This window comes from Gopherus flavomarginatus, chromosome 4 (assembly GCF_025201925.1).
Source record: "Gopherus flavomarginatus isolate rGopFla2 chromosome 4, rGopFla2.mat.asm, whole genome shotgun sequence".
NCBI classification, from domain to species: Eukaryota; Metazoa; Chordata; order Testudines; family Testudinidae; genus Gopherus; species Gopherus flavomarginatus.
Genome location: NC_066620.1, coordinates 25,590,009 through 25,610,419, shown reverse-complemented (window position 1 = coordinate 25,610,419; position 20,411 = coordinate 25,590,009). Strand labels below are relative to the sequence as shown.

At 44.7% G+C, this 20,411-nt stretch overlaps 1 protein-coding gene across 10 annotated transcripts in view; it reads right to left on the bottom strand.

Moving 5' to 3' along the window:
• Nucleotides 1-20,411, bottom strand: part of CCDC88A (coiled-coil domain containing 88A) — a 349,307-nt gene that overhangs the window by 226,442 nt on the left and 102,454 nt on the right. For all 10 annotated transcript variants that reach the window (XM_050951995.1, XM_050952002.1, XM_050952003.1 and 7 more), the window contains one exon: nt 16,141-16,199. In XM_050951995.1, the coding sequence (XP_050807952.1) occupies nt 16,141-16,199 (59 nt within the window). The remainder of the gene's footprint in view (nt 1-16,140; nt 16,200-20,411) is intronic.

Below are 20,411 nucleotides of genomic sequence, written 5' to 3'. Positions count from 1 at the left end.
TTCTTGCCCCCCACCTGGGAGGTGTACTCACGAGAAAGCACCTCTAAACTCTGAGTCTCCACTGACCAAAGACGACACTGGTGAGTCAGGTGTGGTGGAGAAAAGTGAGGGACACGTTAAAGAAACATTTGTTTCTTGGACTATATTTTAGTGACTTTGCTCCAGAATGCTCAATTTGTAACTGGGAATGGAAACTTACATAAATGTTTGTTTCCTAGTAGGCCAAGATTTTTAAAATGCATTATTTGCCAAGGTTATCTCACACTGTTGCTATCTTTAGAGGTCATTATGTTGGGGAGTTTCTGTACTAAACATTTTTATAATTAATTTTTACATAAGAATGGTCATACTGGGTCAGACCAATGGTGCACATAGCCCAGTATCCTGTCTTCCGACAGTGGTCAAGGCCAGGTGCCCCAGAAGGAATGAACAGAACAGGTAATCATCAAGTGATCTATCCCCTCTTACTCATTCCCAGCTTCCAGCAAACAGGCTAGGGACACTCAGAGCTTGGTGTTGCATCCCTCCCTATCCTGGCTAACAGCCACTGATGGACCTATTCTCCAGGAATTTATCTAGTTCTTTTTTTTAATCCTGTTATAGTTTTGGTCTTCACAGCATCCCTGGCAAAGAGTTCCACGGGGTTGACTTTATGTTGTATGAAGAAGTACTTCCTTTTTAAAAAAAAAAAAAAAAAAAACCCAAAACCTGCTGCCTATTAATTTCATTGGGTGACTGCTAGTTCTTGTGTTATGTGAAGGATTAAATAACACTTCCTTATTCACTTTCTTCACACCAGTCAAAATTTTATAGACTTCTATCATATCCCTCCTTAGTCATCTCTTTTCTAAGCTAAAAGTCATTTTAATTTCTCCTCCTGTTTCATACCCCTAATCATTTTAGTTGCCCATCTCTGTACCTTTTCCATTTCCAGTATATTTTTTTTGGGGATGGGGTGACCAGATCTGCACAGTATTCAAGGTGTACACGTACCACAGATTTACATAGAGGCAATATAGTATTTTCTGTCTTATTATCTATCCCTTTCTTAAAAAAGTAAAGATTTCAGAGTAGCAGCTGTGTTAAGTCTGTATTCGCAAAAAGAACAATACTTGTAGCACCTTAAAGACTAAACAAATTTATTTGAGCATAAGCTTTCGTGGGCTACATCCGATGAAGTGGACTGTAGCCCACAAAAGCTTATGTTAAAATAAATTTGTTAGTCTCTAAGGTGCCATAAGTACTCCTGTTCTTTTTAAAAAGAAAAAAATGTTGGGAATCATTGACAGCTGCTGCACATTGAGTAGATGTTTTCAGAGAACTATCCACAATGACTCCAAGATCTCTTTCTTGAGTGTTAACAGCTAATTCAGACTCCTTCACTTTGTATGTATAGTTGAGATTGTTTTCCAATGTGCATTACTTTGCATTTATCAACATTGAATTTCATCTGCCATTTTTGTTGCCCAGTCACCCAGTTTTGTGAGATCCCTTTGTAACTCTTTGCAGTCTGCCTGGGGCTTAACTATCTTGAATAGTTTTGTATCATCTGCAAATTTTGCCACTTCACTTTTTCCAGATCATTTATGAGTATGTTGAACAGTAATGGTCCCAGTACCGACTCCTCAGGGATACCACTATTTACCTCTCTCCATTCTGAAAACTGATAATTTATTCCTACCCTTTGTTTCCCATCTTTTAACCAGTTACTGATCCATGACAGGACTTCCCTCTTATCCCATGATGGTTTACTTTTCAAAAGTCAATTTAAATTAAATACTTTTTTAAAAATTTATATTATTTTTTTAGAAATCTAGACCTGTTATGTGTTTTGGTGTAACTTCCATTATTCTTATGTTAAATTGCATCATGCTAACAAAAATTTACTTTATTCATCTCTTTTATATATCTCATTGGTCCTGACATCCTCCCTGTAAATTTGAACACCCATCCTAATTTCAATTCCTGGGGAAATCACTGGTGGAAAACACAGTTACTCAGCTATGTAGTTTGTTACAGAGGGTCCAAAGAATATAACCCTCTGGTCTCCTGGAGCAAATGAACCCTCTTGGAAAAATAGGGTGCCACATTTAGGGTGTGATGTTACCATATGTAACCACAATGATACTTCCATGGAAGATAATCCCTAAAGGCGTGATTGTTATGTACATATTACATTGGGTGTAAAATCCCTTTGGACGCTGGATGTATGATGAGTTAACCATTTTACAGGTAATATGGATGCCAAGTTGAAGAATCCAAATTTAAAGTGGCCACAGCCTGGAGCCAAGAATATTCCCTGACAAGCAAATGTATGGGAGCCATTGTGGGAGCGGATGCAGCCAGCACTTCTTAACATGTAACTCTATTACATGGGTGGTACACCCCAAGGAATGGTGGGTGGACCAAATTCATCCTAATTGTAGTATGTATATAAAAGGATTGAAACAACAATTCAAATGGTGGGTGAGGGGACACACCTGGAATCGTTGTCAGAAAAGGGAATTGGGGGCAGCAGGGAACACTATGCTGGGTACATGGAATCTGGAGGACGAGTGGGTAACCAAACAATTAGTAAGCCAAAATGTGAAATTTCAACAACAAATTAATGGCACAGCAACTATCAGCAGTTACCAGAGGTGGAGGACAGCAGTAAACTTGCGGTTAACTCATTGGGCAGGAGACCTGGTGACATGGGGGGGCGTGGCTTCAGAAGATTAACATAGGGAGAAGTGTGTGCAGGTATTCAAAATGCTCAGTTAATGTTAATGGATATTATGAAATGTGCTTGGTAAGAACAATGGCCATCAGGATTAAATTGGGAGGCTAGCCCATATTTATCCATAACTGCAAAAACATACCCTTCTACCTGGAAAATAACATCCCCGACCTGTGGGGAGAGTTCTTGTGTAATTGTTACTATGATACATGGGAAGGAAATGCAAATAAGGTGGTCCCCTTGAACCCTATGGGAGTAACTAGGGAAGGGCGAGTGTGTTGGGAGCCACTAGGAAATAGGTTGTGGGGTGGGATGGGGTAATTTGGACTGTCATCACATTAAGAAGTTGTATATCCAGAGGAGGAATATGGATGTGCCCCTCTCCTATGCCTATGGAAGAGCAGGATCAATGGCCTATTGCAAAGGGGATGGCATTTAGGGGTAACGTATATGGGGTACAGTGCATTCTGTTGGGAATGTATGCAATCCTGCAATATAACACTAGGAGGCAAAATCCTTCCAGTATATGACCAAATTATGAACTTCTATATACTGTCACCTGGACTATGGTGCACCAATGGATCAGTGGACTTAATCGCTGTAGACAATCGAACCAGCACCTACTACCCTATGCCGTACCAAGTAGTTGAATTGCTTTGGACAATACCAAATTTCACTGTGGATATTCAATGGACACACAATATGGACAAGAGCCGTGCAAGCGCCAACAGTTGGACACACTTACAACACACACACACACACACACCAGGATGGCGCTGTCAAATTTTAACCCTACCAAAGGAAGTGAAGCAGTGTTTTTGGAGGTGGCCAGGATATTGGACCATAATGCAATAGTCAGGACTCTCGGTGTTGCTACGGATTATCATAGCAGCTGGCGTATTGTTAACTGTATTTGTGTTACGTGGCATACGGAAACGATCAAGGAGGAGGCACAACCCCCTAGAGAACAGCCACTAATTATAACCCATAAGTAATGTAGTAAGCCCACCCACCAGTGTACTAGACAAATCAGTTCCAATCTTCTTGGGCCCACTATAATGGGAAGCCTGGAACACTAATTGGAATAGTGACCTAAGCCCAGAGGTAAGTGGGGGAGTAGGATACCCAGAGGAAACACAAGGAGGAGAGTACAAGATGGGAAGCCTCTTGATTCATATTGAGAAAGTAAGGCAATCGGCTAGTTATCTTAGGTGCATGTACACAAGTGCAAGAAGCCTGGGAAACAAGCAGGAAGAATTGGAAGTCCTGGCACAATCAAGGAACAGTTCAGGAAGGACAGGTACGGGAAGAAAGGTGCAGGAGTTGCACTGTATGTAAGAGAGCGATATGATTGCTCAGAGCTCCAGTTTGAAACTGGAGAAAAGTCTGTTAAGAGTCTTTGGGTTAAATGTAGAGGCAAGAGCAACAAGGGTGAAGGCGTGGTGGGCGTGTGCTACAGACCCCCGGATCGGAAGGATGAGGTAGATGAGGCTTTCTTTGGACACCTAACTGAAGTTTCCAGATCACAGGCCCTGGTTCTAATGGCGAACTTCAATCAACCTGACATCTGCTGGGAGAGCAATAAAGCAATGCAGACAATTCAGGAAGTTTTTTGATTGTGTTGGGGACAACTTCCTGGTACAAGCGCTGGAGGAACCGACTAGGAGCCATGCTCCTCTTGACCTGCTGATTACAAACAAGGAAGAATTGGCAAGGGAAGTAGAAGTGGGTGACAACCTAGGCAGCAGTGACCATGAGATGGTTGAGTTCAGGATCCTGACAAAAGGAAGAAAGGAGAGTAGTAAAATATGAACCTTGAACTTCAGAAAAGCAGACTTTGACTCCCTTAGGGAACTGATGGGCAGGATTCCCTGGGAGGCTAATCCGAGGGGGTAAGGAGGTCAGGAGAGTTGGCTGTATTTTAAAGAAGCCTTATTGAGGGTGCAGGAACAAACCATCCCAAAGTGCAGAAAGAATAGCAAATATGGCAGGCAACCAGCTTCACTTAACAGTGAAATCTTTGGTGAGCTTAACCTCAAAAAAGAAGCTTACAAGAAGTGGAAATTTGGACTGATGACTAGGGATCTGATCTGATCTCATGCGCCATCCTCAACCGCACCTTCAAAAGGCTGGTTTAGGGCCAGAGAGCAGTTTGGGTTGGCCTTGGTTTACGGAGGGGTGTTGCCTTGGCCTGCCACTCCAGTTCCTCCTCCGAGAATTGTCCTGGCAGTTCTGCTGCTGAAACCTTTGAGGAGATTGTGGGCAGAACTGTCTACGCTGTGTAGTGGGAGTATGAAAACCCAAGGATCTGAGGGTAGCTCGGGAATCTTTTACGCTGTGGACCCGTTTGTCCATCTTCTCTGAAAACAGAGTCTCACCTTCAAATGGGAGGTCCTGAATTGTTTGTTGGACCTCGTAGGGCAACCCTGAGACTTGCAACCAGGCCCCCTACTGCATAGATTCATAGATTCTAGGACTGGAAGGAACCTCAAGATGTCATCAAGTCCAGTTCCCTGCCCTCATGACAGGACCAAATACTGTCTAGACCATCCCTGATAGACATTTATCTAACCTACTCTTAAATATCTCCAGAGATGGAGATTCCACAACCTCCCTAGGCAATCTATTCCAGTGTTTAACAACCCTGACAATTAGGAAGTATTTTCTAATGTCCAACCTAAACCTCCCTTGCTGCAGTTTAAGCCCATTGCTTCTTGTTCTATCCTTAGAGGCTAAGGTAAACAAGTTTTCTCCCTCCTCCTTATGACACCCTTTTAGATACCTGAAAACTGCTATCATGTCCCCTCTCAGTCTTCTCTTTTCCAAACTAAACAAACCCAATTCTTTCAGCCTTCCTTCATAGGTCATGTTCTCAAGACCTTCAATCATTCCTGTTGCTCTTCTCTGGACCCTCTCCAATTTCTCCACATCTTTCTTGAAATGCGGTGCCCAGAACTGGACACAATACTCCAGTTGAGGCCTAACCAGCGCAGAGTAGAGCGGAAGAATGACTTCTCGTGTCTTGCTCACAACACACCTGTTAATGCATCCCAGAATCAAGTTTGCTTTTTTTGCAACAGCATCACATTTTGAGTCATATTTAGCTTGTGATCCACTATGACCTCTAGATCCCTTTCTGTCGTATTCCTTCCTAGACAGTCTCTTCCCATTTTTTGTGTGTGAAACTGACTGTTCCTTCCTAAGTGGACCACTCTGCATTTGTCTTTGTTAAACTTCATCCTGTTTACCTCAGACCATATCTCCAATTTGTCCAGATCATTTTGAATTATGATCCTGTCCTCCAACGCAGTTGCAATCCCTCTCAGTTCGGTATCATCTGCAAACTTAATAAGCGTACTTTCTATGCCAGTATCTAAGTCGTTGATGAAGATATTGAACAGAGCCAGTCCCAAAATAGACCCCTGCGGAACACCACTTGTTATACCTTTCCAGCAGGATTGGGAACCATTAAAAACTACTCTCTGAGTACAGTTATCCAGCCATTTATGCACCCAACTTATAATAGCCCCATCTAAATTGTATTTGCCTAGTTAATCGATAAGAATATCATGCGAGACCGTATCAAATGCCTTACTAAAGTCTAGGTATACCACATCCACCGCTTCTCCCTTATCCACAGGACTCGTTATCCTATCAAAGAAAGCTATCAGATTGATTTGATGAGACTGTTCTTTACAAATCCATGCTGGCTATTCCCTATCACCTTACCACATTCCAAGTGTTTGCAGATGATTTCCTTAATTACTTTCTCCATTATCTTCCCTGGCACAGAAGTTAAACTAACTGTTCTGTAGTTTCCTGGGTTGTTTTTATTTCCCTTTTTATAGATGGGCAGTATATTTGCCCTTTTCCAGTCTTCTGGAATATCTCCCGTCTCCCATGATTTTCCGAAGATAATAGCTAGAGGCTCAGATACCTCCAGTATTAGCTCCTTGAGTATTCTAGGATGCCTTTCCTCAGGCCCTGGTCACTTGCAGGCATCTAACTTTTCTAAGTGATTTTTAACTTTTTTTTTATTTTATCTTCTAAATCTACCCCCTTCCCATTAGTATTCACTATGTTAGGCATTCCTTCAGACTTCTCAGTGAAGACTGAAACAAAGAAGTCATTAAGCATCTCTGCCATTTCAAAGTTTCCTGTTACTGTTTCTCTCTCTTCACTGAGCAGTGGGCCTACCTAGTCCTTGGTCTTCCTCTTGCTTCTAATGTATTGATAAAAAGTCTTCTTGTTTCCTCTTTATTCCCATAGCTAGTTTGAGCTCATTTTGTGCCTTTGCCTTTCTAATCTTGTCCCTGCATTCCTGTGTTTGCCTATATTCATCCTTTGTAATCTGTCCTAGTTTCCATTTTTTATATGACTCTTTTTTTATTTTTTAGATCATGCAAGATCTCGTGGTTAAGCCAAGGTGATCTTTTGCCACATTTTCGTTCTTTCCTACCCAGCAAAATAGCTTGCTTTTGGGCCCTTAATAGTGTCACTTTGAAAAACTGCCAACTCTTCTCAGTTGTTTTTCCTCTCAGTCTTGATTCCCATGGGACCGGTGACAAAGTTCCTCCTCTACCTTAGTGGGTCCTGCGCTTATTGGCAGTTTTGCTCACCTCAGTGATCTTCCCCACAGTATGGGTCAACTCCTCCTGTGTCTGATCAGGAATTGGGAGGTTTGGGGGGAACCCGGGCCAGCCCTCTACTCTGGGTTCCAGCCCAGGGCCCTGTGGATTGCAGCTGTCTACAGTACCTCCTTTAACAGATGCATGACAGCTACAACTCCCTGGGCCACTTCCCCATGGCCTCCTCCAAACACCTTCTTTATCCTCACCACAGGATCTTCCCTCCTGGTGTCTGATAATGCTTGCACTCCTTAGTCCTCCAGTAGCACACTCTCTCACTCTCAGCTCCTTGTGCCTCTTGCTCCCAGCTCCTCACACGCACTTCCTCTCCTCTGGCTCCCCACTCCCTGACTGGAGTGAGCTCCTTTTTAAACCCAGGTGCCCTGATTAGCCTGCCTTGATTGGCTGCAGGTGATCTAATCAGCCTGTCTGCCTTAACTGGTTCTAGCAGGTTCCTAATTACTCTAGTGCAGTCCCTGCTCTGGTCACTCAGGGAACAGAAAACTACTCATCCAGTGACCAGTATATTTGCCCTCTACCAGACTCTTGTACCCCACTGGCCTGGGTCTGTCACAAACCTTACCTATCAGCTCTCTGAGCTTACCAAAATCCGACTTCCTGGCGAAATAGCCACCCCTGTCGCCATCACTCGTGGCAACGTCTGCAGTGTCTAAAGCTGCCTGCAATGAAGCCTGGGAAACTAATTTCCCTTTTTCCACCAAGGCGGTGAACTCTGACCGAGAGTCCGAAGGGACGAACTCCATGAACTTCGCCATTGCTGCACAGATGTTTTTAGAGTACCTGCTCACAATGGCCTTTTGGTTAGCAATATGGAGTTGCAAACCACCAGTGGAATAGACCTTTCTACCCACGAGGTCTAGGCGTTTAGCGTCCCTATTCTTTGGGGATGGACCTTGGAAACTCTGTCTCTCCCACTGGTTAGCCACATCGACCACTAGCGAATCCGGAGACGATAGGAGTACAGATGCTCAAAGCCTCTGGAGAGCAGGAAATACCACCACTCATTACGTTTGGCAGTGGGTGGCAGGGATGCCGGTGTCTGCCACAGAGTCTTAGTGGTGTCAACAACAATCTTTATGAAGGGCAACACTACTCATGAATGTCCCAAGGGTGCTAGGATGTTCACCATGGGATCTATGTCCTCTACCACCTCCTCGGCCCTGATGTCCAGACTCTGGGCAGCCCTGCGGAGCAAGTATTATAGGATTCTGTTATCCTCTAACGCAGGAGCTATGGCCATCCCTGCCAACGCTTCTTCCGGTGACGAGGAGGAGGAAGCATGTGCTGGTAATGGAAGCTCCCTACCGTCTGCCCCAGAAGAGTCACATGACTCCTGGGACAGCATTGGTGGAAGTGGCGCCGATAACGGTGCCGGGGCCATAGGCTTCGTAGCAGTCGTCGACATCAGCATCAGTCTCACCAGAGGAAACTGCATCAGCACGCTCACAGGAGCTGCCAGGGTCGTTGGGCCCGGTGTTGATATAAGTACCGGGGCCATAGGTGTCTGCATCGAAGTTGACAACAACAGTGCAGGCATGGGAGACGGGTGCGTCGATGCCGTGAAGGCCGGTGCCGAAATTGGAGCTGAACAAGGTGCCGGAGTCGACAATGGTGCCGGAGGCAAAGATGTCAGGACCATAGGTGCCAGGGGCAGATGCGCAGCGGAGGGCGGTACGAAAGTGGTGGAGGCCACTGAAGATGCCGCTGAGCATGGGCCCTGGGTTCCTCCCTGACCCTGCTGATAAGCCCAGGGGGTCCAGAAGGGCCACTGAGGCGGATTCTGCCACTGCAGAGGTCACACTCGATGTTCCCGTCTGTCTCTGCCTGACCTCACTCTATGGCTTCTGCTCCTACTCGAGCGACAGGAGTTGAGGTCTGACTCCAAGGCCTCAGACACTGAAGATCACAGAGGAGCTGATCCTTGATGTCTTGAATGTCGAGAGCTCGGGGAGTGGGAAGGCTCTCTGTAGGAGCAGGTACACTCCAATGGACAAGGAGAAGTGGAGCGCCTCGACATCATAGCCAGCTTCCCTTTAGAGTGCACCTGAGGATGCAGCTCCGTCGACACTGAGGGTTCCTCCCTGGCAGGTCAGAACGATGCCGTCAGGTGGAGGAGGTCTTGAGCAGCCTGATACGCTTCCAGCATGGACGGCCGCTGCAGCTGCTGCGTCGGCGCTGGTGATCGAGGTGGGGCCAGACTCGACTGCCGCACTTGGGCAGGAGTCAACACGCCCCCGGAAGGAGATGCTGAGGAGTGGCCTGCCTGGGGTGGTACATCTCGAGGCTTAGCTGGAGAACAACTGTCCAGCTTTTTCTTCTTTTGAGGCACCAGTGAGTGGGAGCGGTACCTACTGTCAGACAGGCCCCGTGAGGAGCCGTGGCAGTGCCGAGCGTCCCTGGAGAAGTACTTCCTTGGCGCCGAACTCACCAATAGCGCCAGGGCACTATGGATTGAGGACGCCGGCATAGGGGTCAGGTCTCTCAAGCCTGCGTTGTAGTGGGGGTGTAGGGCTGTCTCCATGAAGATCACCTTCAGCCGCTATTCCCTTTCTTTAAGTGTTCTCGGGTGGAACACGCGACAGATCTTACAACAATCTTTCTGATGGGTCTCTCCCAGGCATCGAAGACACGACAAGTGCAGGTCACTTTTTAGAATGCGCTTGGCGCAGGCCATGTAGTTCTTGAAGCCCAGGGACCATGACATGCCACGGCGCCGGGGCCAGTAGGGGGGGACCCCAAAAAACACTATACTATACTAAACTATTAACTCGAACATTATGAATAATTAACTATATAGAACGGCATACAAAATAAACTTGCTGAGCAAGAGCAAGTTCCAGCCACCGTCACTAGCGGTAAGAAGGAACTGAAGGGGTGGTGGGTTGGAAGGGCTATATATTAGGTGCCATGAGGGCACGACTCCAGGGGGTGTCCCGGCCGATCCGACAGATGCTGCTAAGGGAAAAATCTTCCGGCCAATGTACATGTGCACGTGCACACACCTGATTGGAATCAATGTGAACAAGCACTCGAAGAAGAAACACTATTTCACTAGGAGGGTGGTGAAGCCCTGAAATAGGTTACCTAGGGAGGTGGTGGAATCTCCATCCTTAGAGGTTTTTAAGGCCCGGCTTTACAAAAGCCTTGGCTGGGATGATTTAGTTGGTATTGGTCCTGCTGTGAGCAGGGGATTCGACTAGATGACCTCTTGAGGTCTCTTCCAACCCTAATATTCTATGGTATGTGGCATGCCTGTATGAAAGAAGGTACTAAAGAAGGGACAGTGGGACAGATGGAATATCCACACCTTCCACCTTGATGCCTGGCCCTATCAGAAAGTGTGTCGCCATATGTTCTATGCTTTTCCAGGGATACCTGGGCAGGAGAATCCCAAAAGTCTGTTTAGTCTGCAGAAGAGAAGAATTAGGGGGGATTTGATAGCTGCTTTCAACTACCTAAAAGAGGGTTCCAAAAAGGATGGATATAGACTGTTCTCAGTGGTACCTGATGACAGAACAAGGAGTAATGGTCTCAAGTTGCAGTGGGGGAGGTTTAGGCTGGATATTTGGAAAAACTTTTTCAGAGTGGTGAAGCACTGGAATGCTGTCTGAGGCCCTGTTCTTAAGCTTAGGTCTCTGCCTAAGCAGTGGGAGCTGCCATAAGCTGGAAAGAGTATGGTCACGTCCTCACACATTTCAAACCAGTCATACTGAAATATGGCAATCTGGGGATGTTAGAAAGCTGATCCGATCTATCGCCTCCAGATAAAGAGAAGAGCCTAGAAGATGTAAAAGGAAATTTAGTTCGATAGTTTTCTGTTTGGTAAGAACTCACTTATCAACAGACATAGTTGGGAAATCCGTATGTCTTTATAGCTGTAGTTGTGAAATCCTCACTTCTGTATTGTTTTGTCATTATAGTTCCCACTTTGCTCTTGTTTATTTGCATGGTCTCTATCTGGTTCTGTGATTGTTTCTGTCTGCTGTATAATTCTTTTAGCTGGGTGTAAACTAAGTAAGGTGGTGGGATATAATTAGTGAGCGAATCATATTATACAGTATGTTAGGATTGGTTAGGTAAATTTCAGTAAAATGATTGGTTAAGGTATAGCTGAGAATATTACTATATAAATTAGGGGCAAACAGAAAGTAAGCTGGGATTCGAAAATAAGGAAAAAGGAACTTGGATTTAAGCTTGCTGAAAGTTCAGCCCAACAAACATTGAATTGTTTGCACCTTCGGACTTCGGGTATTGTTGCTCTCTGTTCACGTGAGAAGGACCAGGGAAGTGGGAAGGTGAAGGAATAAGTCCTCTAACATAGTATTTTTCAATTAACCTCAAACAAGTACTGTACCGCAATCTGTTTATCATGAAAGTACACCTTACAAATGTAGAATTTTTTTGTTACATAACTGCACTCAAAAAGAATACAGTGTAAAAACTTTAGAGCCTACAAGTCCACTCGGTCCTACTTCTTGTTCAGCCAACCGTTGAGACAAACAAGTTTCTTTACATTTACGGCAGATAATGCTGCCCACTTCTTAGTTACAATGTCACCTGAAAGTGAGAACAGGGGTTCGCATGGCACTTTTGTAGCAAGCATTGAAAGGTATTTACATACCAGATACACTAAACATTTGCATGCTCCTTCATGCTTCAGCCACCATTCCAGAGGACATGCTTCCATGCGGATGATGCTCTTTAAAATAAATTATGTGTTAACTAAATTCATGACTGAATTCCTTGGGGGAGAACTGTATGTCTTCTGCTCTGTTTTACCCACATTCTGCCATATATTTCATGTTATAGCAGTCTCAGATGATGACTCAACTCACATTTTGTGTGCAGAAAAGGACCTGTGGATTATAGTGGACGAAAAGCAGGATATGAGTCAACACAGTGTGTCCTTGTTGCCAAGAAGGCTAATGGCATATTGGGTTGCTTTAGTAGGAGCGTTGCCAGCAGATTGAGGGAAGTGATTATTCCCCTCTATTAGGCACTGTGAGACCACATCTGGAGTACTGCATCCAGTTTTGGGCCCGCCACTACAGAAAGGATGTGGACAAATTGGAGAGAGTCCAACGGAAAGCAATACAAATGATGAGGGGACTGGGGCACATGACTTTTGAGGAGAGGCTGAAGGAACTGGGCTTATTCAGTCTGCAAAAGAGAAGAGTGAGGGGGGATTTGATAGTAGCCTTCAACTCTTTGAAGAGGGGTTCCAAAGAGGGTGGAGCTAGGCTGTTCTCAGCGGTGGCAGATGACAGAACAAGGAGCAATGGTCTCAAGATGTAGTGGGGGAGGTCTAGGTTGGATATTAGGAAAAATTATTTCAATAGGAAGGTGGTGAAGCACTGGAATGGGTTACCGAGGGAGAGGTTTTTAAGGCCCAGATTGACAAAGCCCTGGTTGGGATGATTTAGTTGGGGTTGTTCCTGCTTTGAGCAGGGGGTTGGACTAGATGACCTCCTTAGATCTTTTCCAATCCTAATCTTCTATGTTGTTCATTTTAAGAACACTTTCACTGCAGATATGACAAATTGCAAAGAAGATACCAACGTGAGATTTTTAAGGATAGATACAACTCAACTCAAGCTTTAAGAATCTGAAGTGCCTTCCAAAATCTGAAAGGGATGAGGCGTGGAGCATGTTTTCAGACATTTTAAAAGAGCAACAATCCAATGCAGAAATTACAACTCGAACCACCAAAAAAGAAAATCAATCTTCTGCTGGTGGCATCTGACTTAGATGATGAAAATGAACATGCATTGGTCTGCACTGCTTTGAATCATTATTGAGCAGAACCTGTCATCAGCATAGACATATGTCCTCTGGAATGGTGGTTGAAGCATGAAGGGACATATGAATCTTTAGTATCTGTCATGTAAATATCTTGCAACGCCGGCTACAATAGCGCCATGCGAATGCCTGTTCTCACTTTTAAATGACACTGTAAACAAGCAGCAGGTGGCATTATCACCTGCAAATGTAAACAAACTTGTTTCTCTGAGCAATTGGCTGAAAAAGAAGTAGGACTGAGTGGATTTGTAGGCTTTAAAGATTTATATTTTTTTATTTTTGAATGCAGGTTTTTTTGTACATAATTCTACATTTGTAAGTTCAACTTTCATGATAAAGAGATTGCATTACAGTACTTGTAAAGGAGGAATTGAAAAGTACCCTCTTTTGTTTTTTTAAAGTTCAAATATTTATAATAAAAAATAAATATGAAGTGAGCACTGTCCATTTTGTATTCTGTGTTGTAATTGAAAACAATGTATTTGAAAATGTAGAAAACATTCAAAAATATTTAAATAAATGGTATTCTATTACTGTTTCACAACGGGATCAATCACACCATTAATCACAATTAATTTTTTTAATTGATACCCCTAATAAAAATGTGGTACAGATCATCATATGATCCATGTCTCCTAATCTGAAAATGACTCTCTCAGATTCACCTGGATACTACGATATTTGTACCAGATAATTAACTGATACTAATTTAGTTCAGCTTTACCTTTACAGTTCATGTCAGACTTTCCAACCCTAGCCTTTATTTATGTAGGTACAAATAATTACAGTAACTCCTCACTTAAAGTCACATAATGTTGTTTCGTTGTTATGTTGCTGATCAATTAGAGAACATGCTTGTTTAAAGTTGTGCAGTGCTCCCTTATAATGCTGTTTGGCAACCGCCTGCTTTGACCACTGCTTACAGAAAGAGCAGCCCATTGGAGCTAGCTGGTGGGGGGCTTGGAACCAGGGTGGACCAGCAGCCCCCCCATCAGCTCCCTGGCTCCCCTGAGTTCCCTGTGCAGCAGCTGCCCAGCAGGCTATCAATTGCCCGGCAGTTCAGCTGTCCCTCCCCCTACTGCCATGTGCTGCTCCAGGGAAACTTCTGCTTGCTGGAGGGGAGGAGGAAAGCTAATGTCAGAATGTCCCTCTCACCCTGCTCCCCCATCTCCATGGGAGTGGGGGGAAGAGGACAGGACAGGGCTCAGAATGGAGGGACCTTGCAGGCAGCACCTGCTGTCTCAACTTTCTGATCTGCTTAGAAAGGCAGTGTATTTAGAGTAAGGTCAGTGTACTTAAAGGGGCAATGCGCATCTCTCTCGCTCTCTCACACACTGTGTGTCTGTCTCTCTCTGCCATGCTGTCTCCCCTCCCTTCATTCCTGCTGCTTTATAGAGTGTGAGGCTACGTTAACTCTTGAGGGCTCAGCCGAGTGCTAGTTCATCATTTAGCAGTAAGGCATTCCCTGGGAAATATCCCACCTTCTGACTTCATCACCTCAACCAAGCTTCACAATCATCATTGCTGTGTACAGTATTAAATTGTTTAAAACTTATACTGTGTGTGTACATGTGTATGTGTGTATATATATATATATATATCTGGCAAAAAAAACATTCCCTGGAACCTAACCTAACATTAATTCTTACAGGGAAATTGGATTCGCTTAACATCGTTTCACTTAAAGTAGAATTTTTCAGGAACATAACTACAACATTAAGCAATGAGTTACTGTGTGAGCACAATTTAGCACATGCAGCAAAGATAATTGACAATTTTAAGGCCCTAATCCTGATTTGTAGGTTACAATGCCAAAATGGAGGCCTGGTGAGAGTCAGGGTGAAAAGCTGGGCCTTATTTCACAGATATCAAAATAAACATCAAGCGATTGTTATCCTATGAAAATGTGTTATTCCATTACTATTATATCTTAAATGTACAACAGAATTTCACCTACATTTTATTTTGCTCATTATTTTATACTTTGCTAGTCAATGTCCTGTCATATCTACACCAGCTGGGTAAACCCAGACCTTGCATGTAATTCTAATGCGCAAATTAAAGGTCAGTTTCATTTCCATTATTTATTTAAGGCCACCACTCTGAACACTTTATTTCCACTGGTGAGCAATTACTCAAGTAAGTAATCCCATTGAAGTCAATTAGATAAATTCATGATGAATAGGTCTATCAGTGGTTATTAGCCAGGATGGGAAGGGATGGTGTCCCTAGCCTCGGTTTGCCAGAAGCTGGGAATGATGATTACCTATTCTGTTCATTCCCTCTGAAGCAGATGGACCTTTGATCTGACCCAGTACGGTCGTTCTAATGGGGTTACTTGTGTAAGTAAATATTTATCAATAGGATTAAAGGGTTCATAATTTGGCCATAAAATTTTTAAAGATACACACTTTCTATAATTTGCATTAGAAATTTTGATTATAGGGAATGCATAAGGGAGTCCAGTTATTTAGTTTGAATTGAACTAAAATCAAGCGCACAAATAGGCAGCTTAGATGCAAATATTTTCTTTTAAAAGAATATTTTATAACACTTTTTCTTCTAAAGTAAAATTATTGGTTAGTAGTTAAACAAATTTTATGAAAGAGGGAAATAATGCACTTTTTAACTTTAGAACACCAAGAAAACTAAATAAAACTAATTAATGTTAATAAAACAACAAGAAATGCTAAAAATTAAGGATGCTCCAACAATATTAACTCATTTATGCTGTTTGTCATATTAAGCAGTCCAATTTGTCTTACTAAATGTAAACCATAATACATTAAGACAAAGATAATTTGTTATTTATTTATACCATAAAATATACAGAATTTGCAATGTTACCACCTTAATACTGTTAAAGCAACATTAACACTGTTGGAATGTCCTAATTTCAGTTAATGCTGTATTAAAAAACAAATTGTGTAATATAGTAAAAAAACATGTAAAGAAACATATTTAAAAACTTACCTGAACTGCGCAGCCAAGTAAGAGTAAAAGTAGTTTTTTAATTTCTTCAGTTCCCGGCTCTAAAATAAAATAAATTATTGTGGGTGCAAGTAACTGTTCAGATATGATTTCAAATCTGAGCTTTCTTTATGAAAAGCTCTTTTACTGAATTGCACATTTTATTTATCACCATTATTTTTATACAATTGAACATTTTGGCTTAGTTCAGAATAATAATGATGAGGGAATGTATGTCAAAGTTTTCAGCTCCTTGTTCCTTTGTCTTTTAAAAAAGTAACTTTCAGCACACACATTTTTTTAAACTACTTGTGAGTAATAAAGTAAGAGGAGGTTACTTACTGTAACTGGAAGTCCTTTCAGATGTGAGGTCTTTTAAGATGTGTGGTCCCTATTTGGATTCCAGACATGTCTGCGAACACGCACCACACGCCAGAGCTGTTTGTAGTAGTGTCCGTTGATACGCATATGCATCGGCCACGTGCTCTGTCCGAGGCTTTAAGAGGCTGTCCAAGTCAACGCTATTATAGGTCCCTCTTACCAGCATGCAATAGAGCCCACAGAAGAGGGGATGGAAGGCGGATATTGGAATCCAAATAGGAACAGCCCACACATCTTGAAGAACCTTCAATTACAATAAGTAATCTCCTCTTCTTCTTTGAGTGATGGTCCCTATATGGATTCCAGACATGAGTGATTAGCGAACAGTGTTCAGCATGGAGATGGGTGGAAGGACTCACAAGAAGTTAGTCTGTAGGATGGCACAGCCAACTGCTGCATCCACCACCACTGCTGCAGTGATGGCATAGCGAGTGGTAAAGGGGTGGACAGAGGTCCGCTTTACAAATTTGTCCGCTTTACAAATTTCCTGCCATGAAATGTCCACGAGGAAGGCAGACGTGGCAGAATGTGCCGCCGTGGAGTGGACCATTGACACCTGGAGGCGAAGAAACGTGAGAGAGGGTACTTGGAGGAGAGGGCATGGCCCCAGCAGTGTTCTGTGATGGTGAGGAAGAGCCTGGGTGAGACACAGAAGATGTGGGTCCACTGGAGATAAAAGGCCAGTGCCTGGCGGACATTGAGAGAATGCAGCGTTTTCGCTCTGGGAGAGATGTGCAGTTTGGGGTAGAAGATCGGAAGGTGGATGCATTGCTTGACGTAGAACGGAGAGGCCACTTTGCAGAGAAATTTGGGGTGCAGGTACAGGGAGACTTTGTCTTTGTGGAAGACAGTAAAGGGTGGGTTGGCCATCATGGCCTCCAGCTTGCTAACCTGTCTGCTGAGGTGATGGCCACTAAGACGATCACCTTCATGGAGAGGTGAGCAAGAGAGCAAGTTGTGAGAGGTTCAAATGGCAGCTTAGGGAGGGAAAATAGGATGAGATTCAGATCCAAAGTGTGGGGAGGATTCCACACCGATGGGAAGGCATTGAGTATGCCATGCAGGAGGAGGGCAGTGGTCGGGTGAGTGAAGACCAAGGAGCTGTCAACGAGGTGTGGGAGGGAGGCACTCAGCACCACCAAGTGGACACAGACGTAGGAGGGGACAAGGCCCGACATCTTAAGATGGAGAAGGTTCTCCAGGAGGATGGAAATGGAGATGTAGTTCAGAGGGTAGTGGTGGCGGTGCACCCAGGCAGTGAAATGTCGCCATTTTGATTGGTAGCAGGCTCTGGAAGACTGCTGTCTGCTGTGTGTGAGGATGATGTGCATGAGTATGGAAGAGCAGCAAAGAATCCTGTGGCACCTTATAGACTAACAGAAGTTTTGGAGCATGAGCTTTCGTGGGTGAATACCCACTTCGTCAGATGCATGTAGTGGAAATTTCCAGGGGCAGGTATGTATATGCAGGCAAGCTAGAGATAATGAGGTTAGTTCAATCAGGGAGGATGAGGCCCTGTTCTAGCAGTTGAGGTGTGAAAACCAAGGGAGGAGAAATTGGTTCAGGATTAAATAAAGACTGTGAATGGCTTGCCAACTACAAAACCAGTTTCTCCTCCCTTCTCCTCCTCTCCTCACCTCAACTGCTAGAACAGGGCCTCATCCTCCCTGATTGAACTAATCTCATTATCTCTAGCTTGCACACATATATATACCTGCCCCTGGAAATTTCCACTACATGCATCTGACGAAGTGGGTATTCACCCACGAAAGCTCATGCTCCAAAACGTCTGTTAGTCTATAAGGTGCCACAGGATTGTTTGCTGCTTTTACAGATCCAGACTAACACGGCTACCCCTCTGATACATGAGTATGTAACATGCTCTGCCTACACACAAACCCCATACAAATACCAAGCCATAAGAAGGAGCAGCTTTGGGGTTGGAGTGCCACAGGCAACTTTACACCTGTGTGAAGAGATCCAGGAGGAGGGGAAGGCAGATCCGGGTGTGAGCAGAAAGGTGGAAGAGATCAGTGAAACAATACTGACGAGGCCAGGAGGGGGCTATCAGAATGACCATCGTGCGGTCCTGCCACACTGTGCTCAGGACTTGCGGGAGCAGGAGAATGGGCAGGAAGGCATAGCGTAGTTTGGTGGTTCAGGGCAGGAGAAGGGCATCGCCCTGAGAGCCCAGCCCAAGGCTTCCTCTGGAGCAGAAGAGGGGAAGTTTGTGGTTTGCGGCAGTCACAAAGACGTCTCAGTGCAGCATGCCCCACTGGAAAGAGACTGAGCAAAGTGTGAGGCCATGGAGCTCCCACAAGTGATTCACACAGAAGGACCTGCTGAGTGTGTCCACCAGGGAGTTGTTGGTGCCTGGGAGATGCATGGCGTGGAGGGTGAACCCATGCCTGAGGCACCAGTTCTAGAGGAGAATGGCCTCTGCACAGAGGGAGGAGGACTAGGCACTGCCCTGCTTGTTGATATACACAACTGCTGTCATGTTGTCGGACGGCAGCTGAATGTGCAGGGATCTGATGAGGGGCAGGAACATCCAGCAGGAAAGCCGGGCAGCCCATAATTCCAGCATGTTGATATACATCCACAACTCTTGCAGAATCCAGTGGCCCTGTGCCATATGACCCTCCAGATGACATCTCACCCAGCGAGGGAGGCAGCCACGGTAAGATTGGTGTGGGCAGTGGGAGGAGCGAACAGAGTGCTGGCCAAGTGGTCCCTCATGTGAGGGAAGCCAGCTTGCCCAAGTGGTCCAGTTGCAGCCTGCAGATTGACTGGAGCCACAGTTGTAGGCAGTGCATATGCAGGTGTTATGGAGATGCAGGCCGCCATGTGACCCAGGAGAGAAAGGCACTGGCAGATATGCATATGCTGTTTGTGGCGTTGCTGCGCAATGAAAAAGGTGAGTAGCAAAATGGTCTGTTAGGAGGAATCATAGATTATTAGGGTTGGAAGGGACCTCAGGAGATCATCTGGTCCAACCCCCTGCTCAAAGCAGGACCAATCCCCAAATCCCTAAATGGCCCCCTCAAGGACTGAACACACAATCCTGGGTTTAGCATGCCAATGCTCAAACCACTGAGCTATCCCTCTCCCCCCCAAAAGGCTTGGCCCTCAAGAAAATACAGACATGCTCTGATAAACATGAGCATACGAGTGGGGATGAAAACTGACTTGTCCTTGTTGATACAGATGCCCAGGCCGGCAAGGAGAGCACAGAGGGTCTGGATAGAGGAGAGGAAATGGATGCACAACGGCACAACAAGGAGCCAATCGTCCAGGAAACACGGAGTGGCCAAGACAAAGCATGTGCTGCGATGACAGCAAAGACTTTTTCAAACACCTAGGGAGCAGTGGTAATACCAAAGGGAAGGACCCGAACCTGGTCATAAGAATGTGCCACTGTGAAACGGAGGAAATTCAGATGAGCTGGGTGGATGTCAACATGGAAATAAGCATCCTTCATATTGAGAGTCGTGAACCAGGCTTGAAGAGAGAGGGATGGGCGAATGAGACGAAGTGTGACCATGTTCAGCAACCGGAGGTCCAGAAGTGGACAACGGTTACCCCGCTTCTTCAGCACAAGGAAATAAGGGGAAGAGAACCCACAGCCACAGTAATGGCAAGGAATTAATTCTATAGTGCCCTTCTGGAGGAGGGTGTCTGCTTCATCTCAGAAGAAGTTGCGGTGGGAAGGATCCCCAAGGCCACCAAGGGGTGGACGACAAGGGAAAACCAGAGGAACTCTATCAAGTACCCCAGTGGATGATGTCCATCACCATCAATAGGTGGTAATCTTGCCCCAATTGTAGGCGAGCCAGGCAAGATGGCCCACAAAGATGATCTGAGTCACTGTGGGAGAGGTAGGAAGAGGTTCT